This window comes from Tupaia chinensis, unplaced genomic scaffold (genome assembly GCF_000334495.1).
Source record: "Tupaia chinensis unplaced genomic scaffold, TupChi_1.0 Scaffold000410_1, whole genome shotgun sequence".
Classification (NCBI taxonomy): domain Eukaryota; kingdom Metazoa; phylum Chordata; class Mammalia; order Scandentia; family Tupaiidae; genus Tupaia; species Tupaia belangeri.
The window spans coordinates 2,885,784-2,906,624 of NW_006159915.1; the positions used below are offsets into that span (position 1 = coordinate 2,885,784).

General features: G+C 39.3%; 1 protein-coding gene and 1 pseudogene across 1 annotated transcript in view; one reads left to right on the forward strand and one right to left on the reverse strand.

Annotated features, from left to right (window-relative positions):
* ABCB5 (ATP binding cassette subfamily B member 5) overlaps nt 1–20,841 on the forward strand; it is a 170,276-nt gene that overhangs the window by 58,135 nt on the left and 91,300 nt on the right. The window contains 2 exon segments of the mRNA XM_027774185.1: nt 1,212–1,382; nt 20,667–20,828. Coding sequence (XP_027629986.1) covers nt 1,212–1,382; nt 20,667–20,828 — 333 coding nt within the window.
* On the reverse strand, nt 13,186–14,832 carry LOC114008887 (cilia- and flagella-associated protein 300 pseudogene; annotated as a pseudogene).

The following is a 20,841-nucleotide window of genomic DNA, read 5'->3' on the forward strand; positions in this document are numbered from 1 at the left end:
CAAACAAGTCCAAAATAAGATCACAATAAAATATCTTTTTACATCCATTAGAATGGCCTAAATTAAAACGACAAACAAATGTGATTTTTGGTAGTGATGTAAGCAGTTAGATCTCTCATGCATTCTTATAAAATCAGTAAAACCATTTTAGAAACAATTTGACAGTTATGAAAATGTTAAACATATCTTTATGGCTCAGCATTCTATTCCTAGGTATTTATCCCCCCCAAAAAATGAAAATATGACCAACAAAATATCCTGAACATTAATATTAATAGGAAAACATACATATTTCTAATAGTCAAATCTTAGAAACAACTAAATGTTCATCAGCAGCTGAATGTACAGATTCTTCTTGTTTAGGTTATTTCCTTCTTTCATGGGAAAGAGACAGAGAGACAGGCACCCTGAACAGGGCTGTGCCATACTGTGACCCACCCACCCCAGCCTTCCAGCTGGCCAGGACCGCAGCCATACAGAGCTGCATCGAGTATGCCCGCGTCAGCCTGAAACGCAAACCCCACAATGGGGTGTCCTCACATTGCAGTCCTTTCTCCTCCATTTCTCCACCCCATCAGGATTTGGGGCATGCATGCACACGCATGCGACACACACACACCAGGCATGGAAGTTTGTTCTTAGAATAATTTTTTTGGACTATCCAGTTAGAAAATGCTTAAATATGTTTTTGTCTTATTGTGGTTTTTCCTTAAAAATTTCAAAACATTCTAAAAATGTCTACAGAGATCTGAAAATTAGTTCAAAATGCTAATTTCTCTAAAACTCATTGATTGTCATGTATTCTAATTTCTTCTAGTCCAAGCCAAATTTTACTTATGCCCTCTCCTCACTAACTCGTTTATTTTCATTTTTTTTTTGGCTTTTTAAAAAGAATTATTTATTTAATTCCATTTGTTATTAATATCATTTTCCAATTTGACCAGAGAGAGACAGAGGGAGGAAGGGAACCCGAGAAAGCAAGTCGCCAGGTCCAGGACTCAAACCGCAATCAGCCATGTGGGAATCCAGTGCCTCCATCCACCACGCCACCTGCTGGCCCTTTTCTGGCTGTTTTTTAAATGAACAAATTAAAAGTCATAAACAACCAGGCTGAATTAGTGATTAACCTAGTATTAAGATGCACTGACGGTGTATGACATTTCCAGTTCTAATCATTCGATAAGGCTGCCTTTCTTCCTATTTTTCAATAGAAATTTAATACCTTAGTAGGAGAAAAAGGAGCTCAAATGAGTGGCGGACAAAAACAAAGAATTGCCATTGCTCGAGCGTTAGTTCGAAACCCCAAGATTCTCATCTTGGATGAGGCTACATCTGCCCTGGATACAGAAAGCGAATCAGTTGTTCAAGCTGCCCTGGAAAAGGTAAGTGAACAGAAGCATTTCCTTCCGTATTGCTGACTCAACACCGTTTTTAAACACAAGGAAGTCTGTGGTAGGTTACTCAGTTCGGAACCCTCCTGCATTAGACCAGCACTATGTTGCTACAGAGACATACCCGAGACCGGGTGAAGAATGAAGAACGGAGGTCTGCGGGGCCCACGATTCTGTGGCTGGCAAGACCAAAAGCAGGGGACCAGCTCACAGAAGCAGGAAGGTCAGCAGGTGGCGCGAGCGAAGAAAGCACACCCCGAGCGAGCGCAGCCATCCTCCGGAACGCACTCTCGCGGGAACTCACCCATTCCTGCAAGAGCGAGAACGCACCGCCTCTCGCGCGACCCTATTAAACTAGTCTGGAGGGTTGGGACTGGCCAATCCCAACACCACCCGCTAGGGCCAGCTACTGCAATTCCCTCGAGGTGGAGCCTGAGCCTCCAGCACGTGCACCTCTGGAGAACAAACCGGGGCCAGACCGTAGCGCTTCCTTAAGGTACGGATGAAGGCGCTTCACACTTCTGAGAATTTACGTGGTAGTTATTGGGAGTGATTCTGTCGTTGGTACCGTACGTGTGTATGTGTGTATATGTGTATATGTATGTGTATGTGTATATGTATATGCCTGCCATGCAGTCATCCCGGGTATACCTCTATTCCAATAGGTTTTCACTTTTCTCCTCTCCCTAATAATGCCACCACTACCGTCACGACTATAGCTACACCGCAACCATCCTTTGCCTCTTCCTTACTCACCTGTGGGATTCTCTCCTGACCACTTTACTTTAGCCATAAGGTATTCATTTTACCCTCCTAAAGTGGAGAAGCACTGACCTTGAGCCATCCCCTTCCAAAAGTCCTGGCCCCTCAAACCTTACACTGACTAGCTTACTACATGCTGAAATACTATATGTGACCTAAGGTCACAATGCTGGCATGGTCCTGTACCTAATGAGACTGAACCTGGGAGAGGAGTTGACAGTGCTGTTATCAGAAAACACCGAATACTTTTCTCAGCAGTCAAATCCACTTTTATTATGACCAGATTCTAATTTGTCAGAGGGTGCGTGCACTCACAGGAGGTACACAGACAGAGGGGGATTGGAGAAAGCACCCCTCCCCATGGCACATGGTCCTGCTGCAATCCTTTCTCCTCCATCTCTCCTTCCTTTTGGGGATTTGGGTACCACACACTTGTGTCCAATGTGTTTCTCAAGCCACAGTCCGGGACTCAAATCATAGTCAGCCACATGGCAGTCAGCGGTGCGAGATCCAGCTCATGTGAGTACCAGGCCGCTGGCTGACCCCCAAACAATATTTTAAATCATGGCCTTCAGACCCTTCCAAAGGCTTACCGGCACATTTTACTTCACATTTACTTGGAAAGATGTTTAAGTGTTTTTCTAAGAAAATTGCAGGCTTCTCTTTTTAAATACTGCTTTGTGGGACCAGAAATGGATACTGGCAACCACAATACCCACTGCTTATTGAAAAAATCTATTACTCACTATTATTTACTAACAGATTAAACTGTAAGAGTTTTATCCTTGTTTTCCTCCCGTGATAAGAGTGCCACATGTTGTTGTTAGGGTTATGAAAATCCTTCTATGATGAGGATACTTTGCCAATTTAGTTCATCCTGTTGAAGAAACAAGTGCAACGCTAATGCTTTTATCTTTTCTGTTTTATAGTTTGTACTTGGGACAGGGATTTGTATCTACTGTATATCCAGTAACTTGTTTTTGATAAAGGTGATATTACTTAGGGCTTGAATGTACTAAAAAATTATTACACTTAACATAAGTGATATCACATCTTTTAAAACATATCATACTAGGTTATTTAGAGATTAAATGTTATGTCCATTGTCTTTCCATCCAATGTTAATCACTATAGGCAATCAAGTTTTGTTCAGACTTTTGAAATGAAATTGGTTGCTTGGCAACTGACAAATGTTCTTTCCTAGTGATTAAAATGAAATCTCTATCATAAGTAAAATAAGAAAGCAAAATGTTTGCAGTTATGATTCCAATTACATAAAATAGATGGAATGTGAACCGAAATGAAGACATGTATGAAAATCATTCTGTGTGGCAAAATTATGGAAGAATTCAAGGGGAAAGAGGTTAAATCAACATTGCAAAGTTAAAACAAGTGTAAACTGCTTAATATAGAGTATGTTGGTCTTTTGTGGGGTGAGGATAAAGTATAACGAATAGCGTAAAAGGTAGCATAGTCAACTGGATTAACAATGTACTCTTCAGTTTACTGGAAAATAGCGCATCGTGAAGGAAAGAGAATTCAAATATAGGCAAGGTGCTGAAAGGCAAAGTACAAGAGAGACCTCTTCACCCAGCACCACAGACAGCAGTTGTAAATCAGACCTCTGCCGAAGTGCCTGTTTTGGGGGTATTGTGGAGTTTTTTGGCTTCCTTTCCCTTCCCCCTTGATTCCCTACCTCTCACCCTTTGCCATTTCCCACCCTCCTCCCATGTTGTCTCTGGTATCTACAGTTGTTTTACATGCCTTTTTTTCCCCCACATTTTATCGATTCAATAAAGAGCTTAATTAATCTAAAAACTTTCTATAGCAAGCACAGCTGATATATACATATCCATGAACATATCTGACCTTAGGAGTAAACCTCAATGAGTAAAGTGAACATACTATAAAATAGCACCTAGCCAAGGCTATATAGCTTACTGCAGTCATTAAATAGGTATTTTTAATTCATTTTTTAATTTCAAGAAAAAACAGTTCTAGTTTTAATAGATCAAAATCGAAAAATGTTTAAAAAAATTTGCTTAAGACTTAAAACCAGGAGGGACCAGCAGTTAGCATAATGGCTATGTCGCTCGACTCCCACGTAGTCAACCGCAGTTCGCGTCCCGGACACAGTAGCTTAAAACTCACGCCATGTGTGTGTGCGTGCGTGCCCAAGATCCTGAGAGGAGAATGGAGAAGGGATTGCAGCATGGCCATCCCCCCTGGGGGGTGATTTCTTGCTTTCTATCTCTCTGTCTCTGTCTGTCTGGCGAGCGCACACACCCTATAGCAAAAACCTTTCAAAAAAAAAAAAAACATAAAAAAAAAAAGACTGAAAGCCAGGAAAAAGGTTAAGATTCAGTTCAAGCAGTAGTTAGATGAAACTATCAATAGTTCAAGAGACGACAAAAATCCTTAAATCTGGAAAACAAAGCATAGAGAAAATCAGTAATGTTTTAGTCAAAAGTCATAAAATTCTATTTCACCAGTTAGTCCCATGTAATTAATCTCCCTTCTATTGAATTTGCAGTGTTACCCTGGTAACACTTTCTATTTAAACTCTGGAAGTTAACATTCAACCCTGGACTTGTCCCTACCATTAGGCTGGCTGTTTTCTTTGCTGTTTTTTGTACACTTATTTCTGTGTGTTTGACTTTATTTTTCCTGGTGCAGCACTCCCTTCAGCATTTCTTGGAGAGCTGTTCTGGTGTTGGTAAATTCTTTCAGGTTTTTGTTTATATAAGAATGTTTTTGTCTTTTTTTTTTTTCCCCTCCATATAAAGGATAATCTTACTGGATATAGTATTCTTGGTTGAAATTGTTTTTCATTCAACACTTTGAATGTATTTTCCCATTCTTTCATTGCTTGCATGGTTTCTGATGAGAGGTCCAACATTAGCCTGACGGGATATCCTTTGAAATCAACTTGACGTTTCTCTCTTGGCAATTTTAGTATCTTGTCTCTGTCTATGGTTTTGGTCAATGTCAGTCTGGCTATAATGTACCTTAGAGAAGATCTTCTTGGGTTGATTCTATGAGGGGGAGGTCCTTTGTATTTCTTGGGTCTGGATATTTGAGCACCTCTCTAGGTTTGGGAAGTTTTCTTCAAGTATTTCTTGGAATAGGTTATCAGTGCCCTTATTAGTTTCTTCACTTTCTGGGATACCAATTATATAGATGTTTTTTGTATTTCTCATATATTATTCTCATTTTTTTAAGTTATTTTTCTCAGTCTTTTTGGTGAATTTTTCTAGCTCAGAGGTTCTGTCTTCTACATTTGAGATTCAACCTTCTGCACCATCTAATCTGTTTTTAGTACTTTCAAGGGAGGTTTTGGTTTCCTGTATTACAACCTTCGTCTCTAAAAATTCCATTCAATTCTTTTTTTATGGAGTGTATTTCCTCTTTCAGCTCATACAAGAACTTCCTCACCTCCTGGAACTCATTGTCTCTTTTCTCTTGCATTTTCTGGGGTGTGTTGTCTCTCTTCCCTTGGAATTCTGTTAGCTTTGTCACTATGAATATTTTAAATTCTTTATCTGACATTTCCACAAGTTCCCTTGTATTGTCTGTGGAGGATGTGGAGTTATTCTTTTCCCTTAGGGAAGAGATCGTTTCTTGGTTTCTCATATTTGTACCTCTGCAGTGATTTCTGGTCATCTGATTGATTATATGCTTTTTCCTGGTTTTTGAAGTTAAATCTGAGCATTCAGAGGCATATCAGAGGAGGCAATCTGCAAGCTCTAAGCAGTAACGTTTTCTCCCTTTGTGCAGCAGATTTCATGGAAATTGAGGATTAATCTGACCTTAAAAGTGTTCAGGTATGAGACCTGCAGTTAGCACAATGGCTATGTCGCTGGACTCCCATGTTGTCGAACGCGGTTTGAGTCCTGGACCCTGTGGCTTAAACTCACACAGGGCATGTGTGCGTTCATGCCCAAGATCCCTAGAGGAGAAAGGAGGAGAAGGGATTGCGGTGTGGCCATCCCCCCTGGGGGGTGATTTCTTGCTTTCTGTCTTTCTCTCTTTCTCTGTCTTTCTGGTGAGCGCATGCGCCCTACAGCAAAAACCTCTCCAAAAAAAAGAAAGAAAAAAAAAGTATTCAGGTGTTTGGCTACTGTGCACCTAGACCTGTCGAGAAACTCAGTGTGTAGAGGCTGAGCAGAAAAGTGAGAAAGGTAAAAAGAAAAGGAAGACCAAAAAAAAAAGTGAGAGGGGGGAGAGAGACAAAAACAATTTTAAAAAGGGAAAAAAATTTAAAGCAAAAAATGAAAACCACGTGGCAAGCTAGCAGTCCGCATGAAAGGGGCTACTCAGAACTCAAATATAGATGGCTGGTGATCGGCTTGTCTTACGGGGGCAGGAGGAAAGGTAAGAATTAGCAAGATAACAGAGCCTCAGAGAGCTAAGAAGTTTAAAAACTTAAAAAGAGATTAAAAATAGAGACAGAGAATAAATAGGGTGCCCTAATCTGGGGGACAGGAAGGTGAAGTCTGGGCAAAAGATCTCCAGTTGTACTAATCCCTGAGAGACGCCGCTCAAAACTCAGATATAAATGACTGGTAATTGGCTTGTCCTGGCCAGATCTGGGGAACAGGAGGTTGAAGTCTGGGCAGAAGGTCTTCAGTTGTCCTAATCCCGAAGTGCCTGTTTAAGAAGAGCAGAGGAGGGACCAGCAGTTAGCATAATGGCTATGTCGCTGAACTTCCATGTAGTCGACCGCGGTTAGAGTTCCATACCCGGTGCCTTAAACTCATGCCGGGTACATATGTGTGCTTGCCCAAGATCCTGAGGAGAATGGAGGAGAAGGGATTGCCACCTGGGGGGGATGATTTCTCACTTTCTGTCTTTCTGTCTCTGTCCTTCTTTCTGGCGAGCGCACGTGCCCTGTAGCAAAAACCTCTCAAAAAAAAAAGGGGGGGGGGCATCCAGCAGGTCTCATTCCCAATCATCGCAGAACCTCCAGGCCTTGATACATAATACAGCCTAAACCACTGCAGTTAGCAGAGTTTTACAGCATGAAACGTCACGCAAGCCGCTAACCAACAAAAGAGGCTACAATAAAATGTGTCTCTTCTCCCTGGTGAATGTTCATCCACCTTTCTCCACATTCTGATCTTACATACTCAATCCTCCCCTCACTTCCTCAGCATTCCCCATTTATCTTCTCTATGAAGTTCTAGAAACAGTGAAACTAATCGATAGTTATAAGAAAATCAAATCAGTCATTTCCTAGAGCAAAGTGGCTTTTGACTGCAAGAGCAACTTGAAGGAAGGATCACATTTGTCTTCACTCCAGCCCAGGCTTTATTTTCCCCCCAGAAGGTACATGTATTTTCTAGACAGAGAGAGAGAGACAGAGGGAGAAAGGACCCCACTACCAGGCATGGTCTCCACATTCCCTGCTCATTTCTCTATTTCTTAGGGATTCAGAGTGCTCATTGTATGCTCGCCTGGTGTTCTTCAGGCTGCCAGGGCTGGGACTCAAACTGTGTGTGAGCCATAGTGTGATCCAGCTCCCTTTAGCACTAGGCTACAGAGCTGGCCCAGGCCAGGCCTTCTTGAATCTGTTGTCAACACGGCAGCCAGGGGTTCCTATTAAAATCCTCAGAAGCTTCTCATCTTACTGTAGGTAAAAGGCCAATACCTGGACCAGTCTATAGTACAGTAGTTAAGCCCTGTGCATGGAAAATCAGATCTTCTGTGGCCAATAGTTGTCTGAATATTGGCCTGAAAAATATACCAGGCGCGGGACCAGCAGTTAGCGTAATGGCTATGTCGCTGGACTCCCACGTAGTCGACTGCGGTTCGCGTCCCAGACCCTGTGGCTTAAAACTCACACCAGGTGCGTGTGCGTGCGTGCCCAAGATCCCGAGAGGAGAATGGAGGAGAAGGGATTGCGAGGTGGCCATCTCCCTGGGAGGTGAGTTCTCGCTTTCTGTCTCTATGTCTCTCTCTGTCTTTCTGCCGAGCACACGCGCCCGATAGCAAAAACCTCTCCAAAAAAGTAAATAAATAAATACCAGGCTTATGTGTGTACAGGGCAAAATTCCTGATGGGATGGAGAATTAAAGGAAAAAGGATCGCTACATTACCACACCCCACTGGAGGATGCTTGCACACTGCCTTCCCCACCCCACCCCCATTCCTTACAGTAAACTAAAAGACTATACAGAGTTAGGCTCACAAGTTCTTTCTGAAATCACACTTTCCACCACTCTCCCCATATCAACCCCCTTCAATATGCCATGACACTTTGCGTCAGTTAGTGCACTCTGTAGGAATGTGTTTATTTGTGGAGACCAGCAGTTAGCGTAATGGCTGTGTCGCTGGACTCCCATGTAGTCGACCATGGTTCGCATCCCAGACCCAGTGACTTAAACTCACGCTGGACACGTGTGCGTGCGTGCCCAGGATCCGGAGAGGAGAATGGAAAAGGAGAAGGGATTGCGGCGTGGCCATCCCCCTGGGGGGGGGTGATTTCTGGCTTTCTATCTCTCTCTCTCTCTCTGTCTTTCTGTCAAGCACACGAGCCCTATAGCAAAAACTTCTCCAAAAAAAAAAAAAGAAAAAAAAGGGAATGTGTTTATTTGTTATTGTCTTTTTCCCCAATCAGAATGTAAACTCTCTAGAGGCAAAGATTTTATTTGGTTAGCTACAGCATGCTAGCACTAGAGTAACACCTGGCCTTTAATAGACAGCTGAGAAATATGTGTTGAATAAATATTGGATGAATTGATTCAGGATAGTTTCAGGATGTGAAGTGCTCTCTTTTGGAATAATTGAGGATTACTGCAAGCAAGTTATGCTGCACTAATCTTGTCCAAGAGAAGGATATAGGGTCTGTGGGTAAGAGTTTCTGCCACAAGGTCTGAGCTGCCACTCTGGTATTGGTTAGGACCTTGTGTGCCAACACAGCACGTTTCCAAGCTGTCCCATTAGTAGGAGGCCTGGCAGTGCACACCTGCAGGCCCCTGGGGGAGCCAGGGAAGCCCAAACTGATGCTGTGATAAAGCCTGTACAAGCTCTTTGAAATGTTAAAAGTGGTATGCAAATCTGAGGAATAATTATTATTAAGGAAGTTTCGGCCATACCACATCAATGGAGAACTTCCACAAAGGCCCTTTGCTAATTAGGAGGAAAAGGTTTTCATCAGAATTCTATTCTTTGAAGAGATAAAGTTGCTTTGCTGCAGCCTCCATGGGCATTCCTTACCATCACTGTACTTTCTCACTTTGGTTCTCCTCTGTGGCCCCTTAGATGGATTTATATGACTTAGAAAATGGAATAGTAAGCAAACAGGAGTACAAAAATGGGAATATTGGGGGCAGGAGATAATGTAATGGTTATGTAACTGTACTCCCACATGGCTGACAGCAGTTCGAGTCCCAGACCCAGAGACATGAAACTCATACCGGGTCTTCCCAAAATCCCTAGAGAAGAATGGAGGAGAAGGGATTGTAGCATGGGCATCCGCTCTGAGGGGTTATTTCTCGCTTTCTGTCTCTCTCTCTCTCTGTGTGTCTCTCCAGCAGGTCCACGCACTCTATAGCAAAAATCTCTAAAAGAATAAAAAATAATTAATTTTTAAAAAAGAAAATGGGAATATTACATTAATCCATGTACTGCTTTATTAAGTTAAGTCCCAAGAAGTAGTTATCCAAAGTCAAATTTAGGTCAAAGTAATTTTTACATACACACAATTTTGGTGTTATTTTACACACATAATTTGATACTAAATATATTATTTGAATATTTTGGTATTAAATATCTTACTCTGCATTTATATATAGAATGAGGACTAAAATAATTTCTTTCAGTCATTTGTAGCAAAATTTAGTAGTTGGAAACAAAAAGGGGATTTCTCTAAGGAGATTTCCATAGCTGGAATCTAACCAGGAGAGCTAGATATTTAATAAGCATGTTTGATGAAGCTCATATCTGTAAGATTTGGTGTTAAATTCTATGCCATTAATTTCTTGTAACATAGTGTAACTTTCATAGATCAGGGTTTCCTTGAGATTCTGATTAAGAAAGGGAAGAAAAGGGCCTGCAGGTGGCATAGTAGTTAAAGCATTAGACTCCCACATGGCAGGCCACAGTCTGAGCCTTGGACCTCGAGGTTTGCTTTCTCACTTTCTCTCTCTGTCTCTTTGGTGAGCACACATGCCCTATAGCAAATTAAAAATAATAATAAAAATTGAGATTTTTAAAGATAGGCAAGAAATAAGCCTCTACAGCTCTTTAGAAAAATGTACAAACACACTAGTACAAAAAGCTTTACATATAGTATGGGGGGGGAGGGCTCACCCACCCCTGAAGCCATTCTTAAGTCATTATTTTAGATGTAACAAAGAAATGGATGGTAATAGCTAATCCTATAAGAATCTTTTGAGATAAATCATTTATTCTCCTATGTTATATATGTGTCCACTGAGGCACAGGGAGGTTAAGTAACAACTAGACAGAAGTGAAACCAGAACCTGGACGGAGACAGGTAGCCTTTTACGTCATTCATAATGCCTCCAGATTACACATCTGCTAGTGGTGGGAGCTAAACTGAATCCAGATCAAAATGCAGCTCTCATATAACTTAGAATCACCATCTGATCCAGCAATTCCACTTCTGGATGTATGCCCAAAATAATTGAAAGCAGGCTCTTCAAGAGAGATTTGTATGCCTGTGTTCACAGTAGCTAAAAAATAGATGTAACCCATCATCCATCAACAGATGAATGGATAAGCAAAGTGTGATACATTCAAGAAGATGTTAACAGTCTGAAAAGGGATGAAATTCTCATACATGCTACAATACAAATGATCCCTGGATACATTATGCTAAGTGAAATAAGGCAGACACACAAGAATAAGTACTGTTGAAGTCCATTCTTATGAGGTACCTAGAATAAGCAAATCATAGAGACAGAAAGTGAAATAGTGGTTACTTGGGACTGAGAAGAAGGAAGTATGGGTGGCTGTTATTTAGTGGGCACTGAGTTTCAGTATGGGAGGATGAAAAGTTCTGGAGATTTATAGTGAGATTGATGTATAACAGGGTAAATGTATTGAATACCATGGAATTATACACTTAAAAAGTATTAAAATTTAAAATTTTATGTTATATATGTATATATATTTATCCCAAAAAAAGAATAGTAATGTAGGCCTGAGTATAAAATAGTAGTGAAAAAAATGTTTTTAAAATAAATAAAAGAATAGTGACATAGAAATTTATACTCTTAAATTCAAAAGAAATTTATCCTTAAAAATTATTAGAATGATGGGGCCGGCAAGTGGCATGGTGGTTAAAGGCGCTGGACTCCCACATGGCCAACCACGGTTCAAGTCTTGGACCTGGTGGCTTGCTTTCTCACTTCCCCTCTCTCTGTCTGTCTCTGATCAAACTGGAAAATAATAATGATAATAATAATAAATAAAGTTAAAATAAAATAATTCTTTTAAAAAATTATTAGAATGATAAATTTTATGTTACACATATTTTTCCACAGATTTAGAAAAAAAAAACAAAAACACTTTCTCAAACCATTCGACATTCTTGAGAAGTAAATTTAAATCATACTCCAAACTGAATCTCTCACATGGGCCTAGCGTAAACTCATTTTTGTCCCTTTAAGCTTTTTATTTTGGTCCTAATATAAAAAAAAAAACATATTTTTCTGTTTTCCTTTGTAAAAATATGTCATGACTTTTCTGACAACCCAATATGGTAATGTATAGGTAGTGAGTTTCCCCATTATAAATGAATTTAAATAGCTAGTACTTAGCAGGATATTTCAATTTCTTATAAGACATTATAAAAAGTATTTTAAAATACAGTAAATGTTTTATGATATGGATAAATATTTTGGTAATTCTTTTTAATTTAACTTTATTTATTTGTTTGTTTGTTTATTTTTCATTGACCAGAGAGGGACGGAACAAGAGTGAGAGAGAGAGCAGGGAAGGTGAGAAAGCAAGCCACCAGGTTCGAGACGCAAACTTTGGTCAGCCACGTGGAAGTCCAACGCCCGTAACTACCATGCCACCTGCCAGCCCCATATTTTTATAACTTCCATAAGTCTAAATTATTCCCAGAAATAAGGAAAATGCCTATATGATACATTGATTTTCCTAACTGCTATCAGATAAGACAACTCTAGTATATATTTACTAAATAAGATATTATTCTCTTCTGGAAGAAAAATGAGCTAATTATTGTAGTATTTTCTCTTCCTTTTTTTCTTTTTTTTGAGAAGTTTTTTTTTTACTATAGGGCACGTGTTCCTCGCCAGACAGAGAGAAACAGAGAGATAGAAAGCGAGAAATCACCCCCCAGGGGGGATGGCCACGCCACAATCCCTTCTCCTCCATTCTCCTCTTGGGATCTTGGGCACACACGCACACACGCCCGGTGTGAGTTTAAGCCACCGGGTCCAGGACTCGAACCGCAGTCAACTACATGGGAGTCCAGCGACATAGCCATTACGCTAACTGCTGGTCCCTCTTTTTACTCACCTTTTACTTTAGCATTTATTTATTTGTGCTGTAAAGTTCTCCACAAATGCTTAACTTTTTTTTCAAAACTTTTTTTTATTATGAATTTAAAGTAGAACAAATGAAACAAAAGAACTGCTATGCTTTTCCTAGCTCTGGAGCCATTAATTCTTGTGTGATTATGAAATCTAAGTAAACAGAACTCAAATTTTAAAAGCTAGCAATTCAGGACCTGCAGTTGGCGTAATGACTATGTTGCTGGACTCCCATGTAGTCGACAGCTGTTTGAGTCCTAGACCCAGTGGCTTAAACTCACACTGGACGCGCGCGTGTGTGTGTGTGCGTGTGTGCCCAGGATCCTAAAAGGAGAACAGAGGAGAAGGGATTGCGGTGTGGCCATCCCCTGCTGGGGGGTGATTTTCCGCTTTCTGTCTCTTTCTCTCTGTCTTTCTGACAAGCACAGGCACCTTATAGCAAAAACCTCTCCAAAAGAAAACAAAAGCTAGCATTTTAAAACAAAAGCTAGCATTTCATTTTAATGATTAGTGTTTAGTATTATGCTAGAAGGATGGCATATACCAGCAGAATCTTAAGCTGTAACTTTAAAGACCAAAGAGGTAATTTGTATTTTCTTCATTTGAGGATTCTTTCGAACATGTTCCTAACTTATCAAAATGAGAAATGGATCACAAAAGATGCCTAAAGATGTTACAATATGTCCACTGTCTTGTACAATATTTTCATCATAAAATCAATGAAAAAATGACATTGAAAGCTATGCACAAGGGACAGATGTAGCTTCAATTCTTTTTACTTCAGTACCTAATGTAACCCACTGTCCAAAAGAATCTGTAAGTAGCCTCAAATTGGAAATAACATTTGGGTCTTTGAAAAAAGCCTAACAAAATCGTCCTTCGGATATGACTGAAAGGTCTGGTCAAACCCGAACGTCTGCACCTGGATTCTGCCCAGCATGCACCACTGGCAGAGCCGACTGGTGGTCTCCTGAGCACTCAGAGACTGGAAGGTTCTCTCTTTAAATGGTTAGCTTTAAGGATTAATAAAATTAGGTAAAGAGGAAAAGTATTAAATGACAATGAATAATTTCATATATCAATTGTTAACTTGTTTGTTTACTTATTTAACGGTTGAGAATGAAGACATTTGCAAGTTAAATTTTTTTTTTTTTTACCGTAAGGTGTTATACCGTGTTCTTAATTAAGTAGCACTCATGGCCTCATTTCAGCAATGACTTTAGATTTTGAAACTGTTTTTCTTTTTAAAGGGTCTTATCCCAAGCATATGTATTATAGATGAGTAGATTTCTGTAGCCCGCCAGTAATCCCACATTGGTCAGTAATGGAACCAATGTTATCCCATAAAAATGCTAAGTTAATGAGCTTCCTTTTTTGTTTTCAGTTTGCTATAGGGTCCATGTGCTTACCAGAGAGAGAGAGAGAGAGAAAGTGAGAAATCAACCTCTGGTGGGGAGGCCATACCACAATCGCCTTCTCTTCCATTCTCCTCTTGAGATTTTGGGCACACACGTACACTAGCAGGCATGTTTTTCAAGCCTCCCAATCAGGACTCAAACTACACAGTGGTCCGTGTGGGATCCAGCTGGCCTAACTTCTACACCACCTGGCTGCCAATCTACCAAAGTCACAGTGACGTAGTTAAAACTCCCCCACACCCACCCACCCAGTGTGTTCCCCTTTTAATGCCACAGTGACCTTTTCATAGGAGATGGTCAGTTAAAATCCAATAGCCTAGAAGGGAAGAAATTGTAAAAAAGTAGTGACACATTTTCAGACTGTATTCTTGGAGTACTCTGGGTATCCAAAGGAAACTCAAGGAGTGGGAAAAAGAAGTTAAACGGGTTGCCCTCCCCAACTCCACACCAATTCAAACAAAGCAGCAATCTATTCATCTGAATTTTTTTTTTTATATATATCAAATTTCCACATGAGCTTTTAGTTGATTAAAGGATTTTTAAGATTAGGGGAAAAGAAGGGAGGAGAGAGGCTTGAGAACTGCAGGACTACCTCATGGGCATGTCACCAATGGGCTCCAAAGCCAAATGAGGCAAGCTTCTACAGGCAGTGAGTGGAGCTTGTGTTCTCATAATTTCCCACAGCACGCTTGCCACCAGGACATTGGAATTTTCTGTGTTTATGGGCATCTTCAGAAAGTATATTACACCCGTTAATTGACCTGGCAGTCAAATGCAGGCCCTCTCACATAATGGAGGTTTTGTGTTATTCTCCTTCCTTTTTCTGTTGCCGACCTTTATTCAAGTCCCCTGACTGTCACTGGTAAGAATCTAACTGGACTTTTCAGGCCCTTATCTCTGCCTAGAGTTCTGAAAGGGATGTTTCAAAGCACCCTCCATTTCAAAGTCTGGCTAATTACCTGGTGATTTATGACTGTGCATGGAAATTGTGAAGTAATCTGAAAATGTCAGTGAAGTGTCAGGTAGAGAGGTATCTTCCTGTTGACCTTTGGTCAAATACCTAATTGTTTGACTGTTGGAGTTGTATTACCTGTGAAGTAGGGGAGGAAATACTAGGAAATTCACTCAAAATTGTTCTTCTTAAAAGAAACAGTAGCAATAGTAATGTATTAAAAACCTATCACACCTACATTGAGGTATCTGGAAAAGCAGTGGAATGAATTGCACTGTCTCTAGTTTTATAGCAGTTCTGCCTAAAAGACAAAACATCAGCCCAAGTTTTCTCAATCAGCTTGTAGATGCTCTTGGCTGCCAAAATCTTTTATCTTTTAAGTCTGAAACGATTGCTATTGATTTTTCTTTTCTTTTCTTTTCTTTTTTTTTTTTTTTTTTGGTTCATTGTAGCAAGTCTATTATAATTGGGTCATATTTATGATCTAGTAGAGATGTATTTTTCTTGTATACTTTATAGTACCTTGAGTGTGTAAAGTACTTGTAGGCCCACTTTATAGATGTTCAAAGCATACTTTTTCCTTTTAAATATTATTTAATTTCTGGGTCAGCAGGTGGCATGGTGGTTAGGATGCTGGATCTCACATGGCCAACTCTTCAGTTCAATTCCTGAACTCGGCAGCTTGAAAACCATGCCAAGCATGTGTATATATGTGTATATGCCCAAAATTCCAAGAAGAGAAGGGATTGCAGTGTGGCCATCCCCCCGGGGGTTGATTTCTCACTTTCCTACTCTTTCTGTCTCTCTCCAACAAGTATACATGCCCTATGGCAAAAATTAAAAAAAAAAAAATCCATGGTCACTTCTGTGACTTATCTGATATGCTCATATATATTGAATTATGTTATAACAAATTAAATTGTAACATAATATCCTCTTTAATCAAATACTAATGGTTTAAACCATGAGACTGGTATAGTACGGACAGTACTGCAGGTAAGAGCAAGCTGTCTTAACCTGCTGGACAGTAATGGTATTAAGGCACAACTGCAGAAATTATCTCCCCCACCCTCTGTGTTTATGTCAGACGACAGCATACACTTTTGCAAAATAAGTAAACTTCCTCCATATGTAATACCTAATAAGTTAAAAAAATGGAAAAGATACATGTAAGTATGTGTGTGTGTGTGTGTGTGTGTGTGTGTGTGTGTGTGTATATAGTTGAGAATATATATACACACATATATATAAATACCCGTGAAAAGCCCTTATGAGCAAGAGAAGGCCTATAATAACATAAGCCTTTATCAGGAATCTTTGTGATTCTCAGTCTATGAACAAAAGGATACACACAATTCTCAGACCTTTTCTAGTTGTAACCTACTAATCACATGATTACAGCATTCTCTCTCCCTACATTCTCTTTAAAACATATTATATGTTCCCTTGTATATTTTAAGTTAAATTCCATGCGCACTGATTTGTTTTGAGAAAGGTTTACTGGTACAGGCATTCCTTGTCTTACTGTACTTCACCTTATTATGCCACACTTCACTGCACTTTGCACATATTTTGTTTTTTACCAATTGAAAGTTTGTGGCAACCCTGCATGGAACAAGCCTACCAGCACCATTTTCTAACAGCGTATGCTCACCTGTGTCTCTGTCACATTTTTTTAATTCTTGCAATATTTCACACTTTATTGTTTTCATGTCTGTTATAGCTGTTTGTGATCAGTGTTCCCAGGTGTTACTCTTGTACTTGTTTTGGGGTGCCATGAATCACACCCATAGAAGAGGACAAACTTAGTAAATGTTGGTGTGTTTTCTTACTGCTACACCCACTGACCAATCTCTGGTCTCACTCCTATATTTCAAGTCTCCCTATTCTGTGGTACAAAACAATATTGAAATCAGACTAGTTAACCCTAAAATGGCCTCTTGAGTGTTCAAGTAAAAAGAAGAGATCCATGTCTCTGATCTTAAATATAAAGCTAGAAATAATTAAGTTCAGTAAGAAGGCATGTCGTAATCTGAGATAGGCAGAATGCTAGCCAAATAGTTAGCCAGAATGCAAATGCAAAGGAAAAGTTTTTCAAGGAAATTAAAAATGATATTCCACTGAACACATGAATGATAAGAAAGTGAAACAGCCTTATTGCTGATATGGAGAAAGCTTTAGTGATCTGGATACATCCAACCAGCCACAACATTCCCATAAGCCAAAGCTAAAACAGAGCAAGGCCTTGACTCTTCAATTCTGTGAGAGAAGTGAGGAAGAAGAAAAGTTCGAAGCTAACAGAAACTAGTTTGTAAGGGGATTATGATTTATACTTTTATCGTAAATCAGGTGATCATTTTTGTATTGGTTAGCTATATGGGGAAAATGTACATCAACTCCTACTTAACATTACATATAAAAATCAATTCCAGATGAATTATAGATTTAAAAATGAAAGGCAAAATAATGAAGATTATAAGCTAAAACAGCAATGTCTATGTGGCACCTGAGTAAAAAATTCTTAAAAAGAACATGAAAGCATAAATGGTAAAAAGAAAAAAAAAAGAAAGAAAGAAAGAAAGAAAAAGAAAAAGAAAAAAAAAAGAAAAGTTGATAAAGTGTACTCCATTAAATTTTTAAAATTCTGTTCATCAGAAGACACCAGTGTGGGGCTGACAGGTGGCATGGCAGTTGAAGCACTGGACTCCCACATGGCTGACCACGGTTCAAGTCCCAAACCTGCCAGCTTTCTCTCTCTCTCTATTTCTCTCTGGTCAAAGTTAAAAATAATAAATAAAATTAAATTTAAAATTTTTTTAAAACACCAGTGAAAAAGCAACCATATAAAGAAGAAAAAAATTGCAATACACGGTATTTCACAAAATCTTTTTATCTGCAATACATAAACAACTCCTGAAAATTGCCAAGAAAAAGAATTGCCAAGAAAAAGACATTCTCAATTTAAAAATTTGCAAAACATTTGGACATTTCACAAGAGATAATTACAAATTGTCACTAATCCTATGAAAACTTGTTTAACTGTATCAGTTACCTGGAAAAATGCAAATATTGGCTGCAGTACAGTAGTACTTACCCACTACAGAAAGACAAAAGATACCAACTATTGGTGAGAATATAGTGCAACCATGACTATCCTGTGTAGTTCAAGTTTATAAATTGGGATAGCCACTTCAAAAAACTGTTTATCAATTGAAATAAATAAATAAATAAATAAAGTTAAATAATAATTTATAAAAGAAAAGGGGACTGGCAGGTGGCATGATGGTTAAAAGTGCTGGACTCTGATGGTTAAAGGTGCTGGACTCCACATGGCTGACCATGTTTCGAGTCCCGGACTTGGTGGCTTGCTGTCTCACTTTCTCTATCTCTCCTTTTGTCACTCTCTGGTCAAATTGAAACAAATAAATAAAGTTAAATAATTCTTTTTTAAAAAAAACTGTTTAGCCAAATCTAATAAAGCAGAGCATACTCCATGACTCAGCAGTCCCTCTCCTGGATAAATAACTAGTAGAACTGTGTATATATGTTCACCAAATAAACATGTATAGGAACCTGTACATAATACAGAATAAAACAAAGCAAAACTCTGAAAACTAACAAACTATCAATCAAGAACAGAGTGGATAAATAATTGCAATATAATCACACAGTGGAATACTGTGCAGCAATACGAATGAATGATATGAATCTATATGCAACAAAATCGATAACTCAAAAACATGAACAAAAATACCCAGACATAGAAGAGTGTATACTGCATAGTCTCAGTCATACAAAATACCCCTCCAAAAAAAATCATAACTAATCTGTACCATTACAAATCAGGATAGCAGTTCCCCTAGGTATGCATGAGTGGTAATGACTAGAAAAGTTATGAGGAGAGATTCTGACAGTGATTTATTTCTTAACCTGGGTGCATTTAGCTCATAAAAATACATTGATCTGGGACCAGTAGGTGTCATAGTGGTTAAGGAACTGGACTCCCACATGGCCAGCTACAGTTCAAGCCCCAGACCCACCAACTTGAAACTCACGCTGGGCTCATGTGCATGTTTGCCCCAAATCCTAAGAGGAGAATAAAGGAAAAAGTATTGCAGCGTGGCCATCCCTCCTAGGGGTGATTTCTCACTTTCTCTCTCTCTCTGTCTTTCTGTGTCTCTCTGTTGAGCTCATGCACCCTATAGCAAAAATCTCTCCTAAAAAAAAAAAAAAAAAAAAAACGAATACTCTTAAAGCAAAATAGCTAAAAAAAAAAAAAAAGTATCATTCTATAGCCACATAGTAGGCGTTGATACTTGTAAAAAAGTTGGGACCAGCAGATGGCATAATGTCTACCTCACTGGACTCCCATGTAGTCAACCACGGTTCAAGTCCCGGACCCAGTGGTTTAAGCTCACACCGGGCACATGTGGAGGAGAAGGGATGGAAGCATGACCATCCCCCGGGGGAGTGATTTCTCACTTTCTTTCTCTTTGCCTCTCTCTGTCTTTCTGTCAAACACACGCGCCCTAAAGCAAAAACCTCTCAAAAAAAAAAAAAAAGTTAAAATTTATTTATTACCTTGGATTCATATCTAACCAATTAAGTAATATTCCTATTTTACATATGAAAAAGAAATAGGTAGAAAGATAAAAATAGTGAATTTAGGTTACATAGTTACTCGGAGTTATGCAGCTAATCTTATTAACTTTCTGAAGCTCTTTTTATTCTTATTTCTATCGGCCTTCTTAATCTATAAAAAAATTGAATATTTTGTATCTAAACATAAGATTTCTTGATATTTAAAATAATACTGCAGGCTCAATTGCGGTGGCAAAGGGGTAGCACAATCTCTGCAATTTTGGGGTCCATATGGAAGATCAGGATTTGGATCCCATGGTGCCCTGTGCATGCATGTCCATGATCCTGTATGGCTGGTGGGAGGATTACAGAGTAAGACCTTGTTAAGGGTACTTCGCTCTCTCGCATATTCTCTTTCTCAAAAAGAAGTAAATAAATAAACTTTTTTTTTTGAGTTTTTAAATTGGGCCAGCTACGTTGGCTAGTGGTTAAGAGAGCTAGATCCCACATGGCTGACTATAGTTAGAATCCTAACCCTGGTTGGGTCCGGCAGGAGGTGTGGTGGTTAAGGGCACTGGACTCCCACATGGCCAACCACAGTTCGAGTCCTGTACCTGGCGACTTGCTCTCTCTCTTTCTCTCTCTCTCTCTCTCTCACTCACTCTGTCTCACTCGCTCTGTCCCTCTCTGGTAAAATTTTAAAAGATAAATTAAATAAATAGATAAATAAAATAATTCTTAAAAAAAAAAAGGAATCCTAGCCCTGGCATCTTGAAAAACATGCCAGACTTGTGTGCATGCATGCCCCAAATCTAGACAGAATAGAGAAATGGAAGAGAAGAAATTGCAGCATGACTATCATCTGTTAAGGGGTGATTTCTTCCTCTTCCCCTCTCTCTCTGATGAGTGCACTTATTCTGTGGAAATTTTAAATTTGTTAATTACACTTACAACAAGACTTTTTCTCGAATACTTCAGAGGTTGTTATTTCTACTAATTGTTTATTTATTTTCTGTACTTATTTCTGTAGGCAAGCAAGGGCAGGACTACAATCGTGGTAGCACACCGACTTTCCGCTGTTCGAAGTGCAGATCTGATTGTGACCATAAAAGATGGAATGGTGGTGGAAAAAGGAACACATGCTGAACTAATGGCAAAGCAAGGTCTATATTATTCACTTGCAATGTCACAGGTAATGTTTACAT